Below are 8,134 nucleotides of genomic sequence, written 5' to 3'. Positions count from 1 at the left end.
AATAATCAATGTTAACACTTATTTATTTTATTGGAGAAATCCTGGATTGAGTGGGACAATGACTTCAAGGTGATCAGCCTGTGAACATGGAGCACACAGACTGACCCCTCTCTCCTGATTTAACCACGGCTAAGAGTTCTATCTATCTATCTATCTATCTATCTATCTATCTATCTATCTATCTATCTATCTATCTATCTATCTATCTATCTATCTATCTATCTATCTATCTATCTATCTATCTATCTATCTATCTATGATGAGCGACTGCTGGGCGACATTACTGAGATAGAGCTGAAAGAGCTGTAACACTGTTTAAAGCCAGCTGACTCCATTTGTGTTAGCTTACAGAAATCAGGAGTCATGAGTCTACCTTGTTTAGAGTTGTGTAATATATAATTATAGATAACTATTGATTAGAAAAAAACACTCAAATCCAGAATTGACTAAAAGGTTGAAAGACAGACTGGAGATCCTTCAGCAGGATGAGCGCTACATGATGAGCAGTGTGGTTTTGTTCTTCCTAACCTCAGCAATGAGGTCAGTTTGTGCAGTGCTCCATTTTATTCTGCATCCAGACAAGGAGCATACTAATCTGAGGCTGTCAGTGACAAACACCAGAACTTTTAGTAGGAGCGCTTTGATTGGGCACGTTAATCCCCCAGGATGATCTGCAGCCAGTGGAGCAAGTGTCACAGCTTCCAGCTCAGCTCGTCCAAAAACATGTCAGATAACAGGAAACGGGGCCAAAGGTTGCAAAATACTGGAATTTATCTTCAATCAATAAATAACGCACTGGAGTCAATGGTTCAATGACACCAATTCTGCACTCACCATGGCCACTGTTTTTTTTTTTTTACTGTTCTCCAGAAAAACAAAGAAAGCAAAAAACACAACAGTGATCGTACAGACAACACGGTCAATATCCACCGAGAGGAGCATCTGTTCCCTGGCACCCGTACATCCCTGGCCAGCAAGCCTTTCTTGGTATATAATCAGAAAATCTGGAGTAGATGTTCACAGTTTCTTTACTGAGACTGAATGGCAAAAATACCCATGAAGTCTAAAATTGCTGGTTTAGTCGTCTAAAAACATGGACGCCAAGAGTTCTTGATAATAGTGGAGGTCTCTGTCATCTCAGACTATTTGACAGAAGGATTTAAAGTGTAAAAATATCTTGCAGCGTGTTGCCTTTGAGCACTAACACACAGACTCAAACATACAACCATTCATTTTCTTGTGTGTATATATATATATATATATATATATATATATATATATATATATATATATATATATATATATACTGTATATATAGAGAGAGAGATCTGTAGTTATATGGAACAGTGGAAATACTTTCAGTAACGTCTGACGGTATGATGTAACAAACATATTCTTCTGTTCCGTGTGTGGATTTACATGATATCTGATTTCTGTACAGTGAAACAGCACACATAAAAACATGAGGACAGTGAAATAAAAATATCAAACGCTGATTGTGATTGTTAAAATCTAGTTCAATTCTTTTTCTTTTTCACTTCTAGAAAGGGAGGCCAGGGTTCCTTTTTGGTGGGAGGAGGAAGAGAGGGGAGGGTTTCCATTCCTCACTACACAGTAGTTTCATTCTTCCAGGGTCCGGTGCGTATATTCCCCGTGCTGTCCGAGGCGTACAGCAGTCCTTCGTGTATGCCCCCTTTTAGAATCCCGTTCTGATTGGGAGGGTTCTGAGGGTAGGATTGTCTACGCGGTGCGTGCATTTCCAAGTGGCAATGTGTGGCCATGGGGTCCGGCTCGGCCACCTTGCCGCAGCCGCACAGGAAGACGCCCGTGTCGCCGGGCTCTGCTGGGCACAGGGAGGGGAAAAGGTCTGCCTTGGCACAGCAGATGTGCCGGTGGCAGGGGTGATGACATGCCAGGGCCTCGTGTGTGCTGGCTGCAGCAGCGTGGCATGTGTGATGGCCATCATGGTGGCCTTCGTGGGCCACATGTGGACAGATGTGGGCATGGCGCTCATGAGTGCTGTGTGGGCTGTCAGTGTGTGAGCTGTGCACGCTGCCTCCATCCCCACTGGAAGGGATGTGATAGGCATACTCCCTCTCACTCCCGGCACCGCAAGCACCGGCTCCGGCCCGGCGACCCAGACTCCGGCTCTTAGTCCTGGTGCTGCTCTTTAAGCAGGGGTGCAGCTGGATCCCGGGCCGGTAACCCTCAGGGTCAGGATGCAGCAGCACGTGTGTGGCTGCGGGCTCCTCCTCCATCAGCTGCTGGCTGTGCAGGGCGGCACAGCAGGGCGTCACAGGTGCCAGACACGCCACGTGGTTTTGAGAAGACGGCAGGGCATGTTTGCAGTGACCCACGCTGCAATGAGTGCAGCTGATCAGGGCTTTACCTGGACACGGGGAGTCATGGTGGCAGTGGCTGTGACCGTGGCCGTGCCCGGGGGTGTCTCCATTCACGTTGACCTTAGGCCGCGCCTGAGCAGGACCGTGGGCTCCAGAGCAGACATTGTCCTGTCGACCGGGACAACAGGAACACCAACAATGCCAGACATCATCCCGCTTGGCACAGTGATGAATGAGAACAAAGAGGCCAAGAGTGACAGAGAAGGCACCGTAAAGGCAGCTGAAGATCATATCCAGGAAGTGGCCCTGAGACACGGCGAGCGCCCCGAACGTCCACGTGGCCAGGAACAGGAAGAGGGTGAAGGCTGCCGTCCGTAGCTGAGCCTTGAAGGAGTGCTCATTAGCCAGAAGTGCGGGGTTGATGGGTACACCTGGGCAGCCGGCCGGACAGTGACCCCCGGTAGAGGGGGCCGCCGGAGCCCCCGGCTCCGCGCTCTGGTGGCAGTGGGTCGGCACGTCGATGGCAGCCAGCCTTTGCTGCTCCTCCGTCAGCTGCTTCAGCTCGTACTTCTTCTCCGGATGTTTCCGCAGCTGGAGGAAGGTGCAGAGGAAGTAGATGCAGGTAACCAGGAAGATGAATGACACAGGGCCAAAGAAGGCCCCCAGGCTGGGCTCCCACGCCATCCAGCAGCTGCAACACACACACACACACGCACACACACGCACACACACACACACACACACACACACACACACACACACACACACACACACACACACACACAGGTTACAAGTGTGAAACGAACACATTTCCAATGAAAGGTTGAGCACGTTGAGCCTCAGACGGCACCGTGTGGATCAGAAGTTGGAACCTTGTGAGCAGGAACAGAACAGACTTACTATGGTGCCTGCTCCTTGCTGCCATAGTTGTCTATGTTGACGGCTGCTGTGACCCCGCAGATGATGAGGGGCACTCCACCGCTGACTAAATAAAATCTGTGAGGGGATCCAAGGACAAACAGAGGCAGAGACAAAGACAGCATCAGAATGTTTGAAGGACACAAAACATTTATAGATCTGATATATACATATATATATACATATATATATATATATATATATATACACATATATATATATATATATATGTATATATATATATATATATATATATATGTTCACACTCGCAGGTCATCACATGGTGAATATGACACATCTGGTCACGCTCTGAAACTGAAGCTCCTGTGAACAACACTGATCTTCTTATTAACAACAACTCTCAGATGGATTTCTTATGACGAGTCTTCGCTGCTCCTCCTCCAATCACTATGTAAAGCACAGATCACATTAACCCATTCATGCCCAACCTGGTGTCAGAGGCTGTTTGTAAACTGTCCACCCATTCACACGGAATCACACGCCTCTTTGCCTTGCCCAAAGAGGCGTCCACAGACCGCTCTGAGCTTGTGACATCATCGCAGTGAGGGGGGGTAGAGAGCGAGCGTTTCATGCAGCTACCGCTAACAGGAGGAGGAACGCATTCTGTGCATGTGACATGATGTGACATCTTACAATAAGTCAGCACGTCTGTTTAAACAGGCTTTGTTTCTGTGTGAGGAATGATCCATCACTCAGGGTTTAAATCCTGCTGCTCTTCATTAAAGGGCCCGGCTCGTCTGGACTGCAGTCCAAACATGAAATACTCCATGAAGTCTCCTGCCTTCAACAGCACATCCACACAAAGAGTCCAGAAAGGATGCTGAACAGGAATCTGTCTGACTCCGTTTGAAGGCTTCGTGCCACCGACTCTGTTTTTGACGACAAGGTATGAAGACAGGCTGCAAGCTATCGCTGTCAAAATATGAAACCTATACAAGAGGAGAATTACAACCACAAGATCCAAACAGACCGAGCTGACTGACAAACAAGCAGACACGAGGGTACAGGCATGAGAACATATCTGTCAGTTATCACTTCGCCTCTTCCCTCCAAACATTCCCACCAAAAACATCCCAGCCTGACGCGTCCCGTCCGAGCTTGTCCATGTGTTTGGGATCTCACTCTGCGAGTGCGATCACACCTTCAGTTTGTTTTCTCTGCTACAAACCAAAGTGTAAATTTTACCAGGAAAACAAATCTGTTTCCCGTCGATTTAAGCACGATGAACTTGTCAGCGCTAATCGCTGCAATTTACAGCATCTGTTGTTTATAACAGCTCCACAGACGAGAAGAGAAACCTGCCTGCAAGAAGAACAACTCACTTCAGCTCCCTGCACATAATCATTTCTAATAAACTCGAGTCATTATGATAAAGAAACCTTCACTTCATGTGGATTATCTCCACACTGAAGACCCAACCTGTTCACGTCAGCTCATGTTGTGGGATGAGTGGTGTCAGGAGTCATGGAGATGATCAGCTCCATTCAAGCAAAGGCCAAACAGCCGAGGTCAGCTGCTTCTGAACACACACGTGACGTGATCATCGCTGTTGATGCTTTGAAAACAAAAAAACCTCCCCACAGTGGGAAACATGTCGGTATCGTGAGCTCATGTCCACGCTCGGACAGGTCCAGTGATTTTATAATGCGGAGCCCTTCATGGAGGTTCCTGAGAAGATGGCCGACATGTTCACTGTCCATCCCGTGGAGACGGAGATCGAGGAGGTTGTTCACTTTAAGTCTCAGCAACACTCACAACATGTGAAGCCCAGAAAACGACGAGAACATTCACCCAACATGTCTGCTGTGTTCGTCTCAATATGCCTTTGTGAAGCAGCTTTTACTGACATGAGCGTCATTACCACATCCCAGCATGCACCTCTGTGGTGGACTCTGCAACAAAGGGTCTTCAGCGTGTACCATGAGATGCTTGAAAGGTGAATAAGATCTGTGGAGAAGAAGTTTTCCTTGGACCTTGATGTGTTGCTGTGTGAAGAAATAAAATGAGCTCTTGTTCATGTTCAGTTTTCAAAGTGTCTCCGATGAAGAACGGTTGGAGAGTCCTGCTGTGTACGTTGTTTCTCAGATAAATCACAGGCCGATATCCAAACGATGCATTTGAGTGCAGAATCTGTGTGTTATAAATTCCCCCTGCACTGTCCTTGTCCTCGCTCGGTGCACTGTCATACTGTTTCCTCTGGAACACTCTGCTATTTCCTCTTCCTTCCTGTTCAATCTCCACCTCTGTCACTGCTCTAACCTTTACACCACTCCAGAGCCATCCTCTGCTTCCCCCTCAATCCATTCTCCGTCTCCCAATCTGTCCCTCCGTCACACAGCGCCCGTCCCCAAAATTCAATTACAATCAAGATGTTTGTCTGGGCTGGTCGGCGAGGGGGGGGGGCGAGGGGGGGGCATTACTGGCCTGTCACTGTCTCTGAGTGGAACGCTTCCCCGGGGACTCTCCTTCGACAGAAAGCCATTTACACAGCCGTCATCCAGATAAGCATAAATGAGAAGAAGTGGTGGATGTTCGGGCAGCCGGTGCTCTCGAACCCTCCAGCAGAGCCAGCTGTGTTTCCTGCTGCGTTCACAAACACGTGTAGAGCATGTGTGAACAAATCACCGTCTGCATGCCGCCCTGCTTTTTATGCAAAAACATCAACCATCGTATTAAGATTCAAGGCACTCGTCCCTGTGTGAATACACACACACACACACACACACACACACACACACACACACACACACACACACACACACACACACACACGCTCACACACACACACACACACACACACACACACACACACACACACGCTCACACACACACACGCTCACACACACACACACACACACACACACACACACACACACACACACACACACACACACACACACACACACACACACACACACACACACACACACACACACACACACACACACACACGCTCACACACACACACACACGCTCACACACACACACACACAGGGGCCATTCTATTACAGAAGCCTTCAAACTGTAACAAAATGGCTGTGCATGCAGAGTTGTGCTTTTGAGCGAGTTTAGGAACAGCTGATATAAATAGAGCCAGCAGCAGTGACCCCTCCCTCCCTCCCTGTCCCTCTTCTGTCCTCTACAAACTGTCCTCTGTCTGGCCCCCTCCAGGAGAGATATACATACATGTCTATACTTACAGCATGGGACACAGTCTGATGGATAAAGCTCTACTATATACAGTATGTGTGCAAAACCCCCTGAAGTCCAAACCACCTTTAGTGAACCAAGACAGCAAACAGGCAGACAGTCCGTCCTACTTCAGGACCTCATGCTTTGCTTATTTCCATGGAGTTGTGATTAGGATGACAGCAGAAGCTCATCTCTGCCTTTGTACTGTACAGTTCCCTTTGCATTCAGCCTTGTGCATGTCAGAAACTTCTCCCGAGGAGGATTCATGTTAAAGAAGTGATTACCGTCCTGCACCCATCACACCAGATGACTGTCAGGGAGAAATATGAACCGAGGCATGGAAGGTGTGTGGTGCAACACAGCGTAGCAGATTTCTGACAAAGGTCAGCGTGATGGTCTGCTGGATGTGTGATCAGGAGAGGAGGGACAGGCAGAGAGGTAGATGAGGAGCAATGTGGAGGCTGTGTGTGTGTGTGTGTGTGTGTGTGTGTGTGTGGGGGGGGGGGGATTGATTTGTCTCCAGCTGCTAAGTCTCATTGCATGAGGCTGTCTGACAGGGAGCATTACAGTCAATCACTGTGGATCAACTCGACTGCCGCGCCACACCGTCCCCTCGCCTGCCCTCAGACTAATGGTCTCATTCACAAGTGATGCATGATGGGAGGACCTTGAGAATGTTCAATATTAAAACCAGCCAGTCATGCATGTGTCTGAGGATCTTCTTTGCAAGGACAGAGCTGCATGCAGGTGCAGGTGGGGGGGGGGGGGGGGTCCTTATCCCCTGCTGCTCCACACAAACACATTATTATTACAGTTTTTAATAGTGTCAGACACATGATTCTGCTCATTTATGGATTTTACAGATATTAGTTTCAGGTGTGTGGGGGATAAATGTGAACTTGTGTCATAATAATCTTCTAAAAGATCCGAACACACAGCTTGTTTTCCAGTGGAGGTTATATATAGAGTGCAGCTGTACGTCTACAGAAACATCTTTATCTTCTTCAAAATGCACTTTCACTCAAATCATGTTTCTGAACCTGAATCCCAGATGAAGTGACGAGCTCTGTGAAGAGAAGGAGCGCCGTCTGCGTCCACAGCTCCTCCTCTTAGAGGGAGCACAGAGGGGGAGGGGGCGTGGCTTTAAAGGGAGCACAGAGGGGAGGGGCGTGGCTTAGAGGGAGCACAGCAGGGAGGGGTGTGGCTTCAAAGGGAGGACAGAGAGGAGGGGCGTGGCTTTAAAGGGAGGACATAGAGGAGGGGCGTGGCTTTAAAAGGAGGACAGGGGAGGGGCGTGGCCTAGAGGGAGCACAGAGGGGAGGGGCCAGGTGCAGATGCAGCACTGAAGGAATGCCACTTTTTAAATCATGCTAGTTTTAGAAAATGAACCTACCAGATGTTCCTTCTTTTATTATGACGTAACTTCTTTTGAGAAGCCGGGGGAAATAATGACCGCTGCCTCAGCTAAAGTATAACAACAGGAGGCTGAGCAGTGATGAGCATATTAATAATACAGTATTAACCAAATGGAATCTATATGGAGACATAAACAGGTGGTCAGTCAGAGGTTTTCACCCACAGCAGATTGAACATGTAACATCGACTCTAAAAGGGGACTTTGAGCTCCTAAATCCTGCAGTCAGAGATTCTACTGATTAAAA

At 48.1% G+C, this 8,134-nt stretch overlaps 1 protein-coding gene across 1 annotated transcript in view; it reads right to left on the bottom strand.

Moving 5' to 3' along the window:
- Positions 1-1,296: 1,296 nt before the first annotated feature.
- The window catches only part of LOC306836325 (adhesion G protein-coupled receptor A1-like), a 23,664-nt gene continuing 16,826 nt past the window's right edge, over positions 1,297-8,134 (bottom strand). The window contains exons 4-5 of the mRNA XM_079363337.1: positions 3,243-3,338; positions 1,297-3,033 (exon numbers count right to left, since the gene is read on the bottom strand). Of these exons, the coding sequence (XP_079219463.1) occupies positions 1,608-3,033; positions 3,243-3,338 (1,522 nt within the window). The 3' untranslated portion in view covers positions 1,297-1,607. The remainder of the gene's footprint in view (positions 3,034-3,242; positions 3,339-8,134) is intronic.

Source organism: Symphodus melops (genome assembly GCF_947650265.1).
Source record: "Symphodus melops genome assembly, chromosome: 15".
NCBI classification, from domain to species: domain Eukaryota; kingdom Metazoa; phylum Chordata; class Actinopteri; order Labriformes; family Labridae; genus Symphodus; species Symphodus melops.
This window is presented reverse-complemented; position numbering and strand designations above follow the sequence as displayed.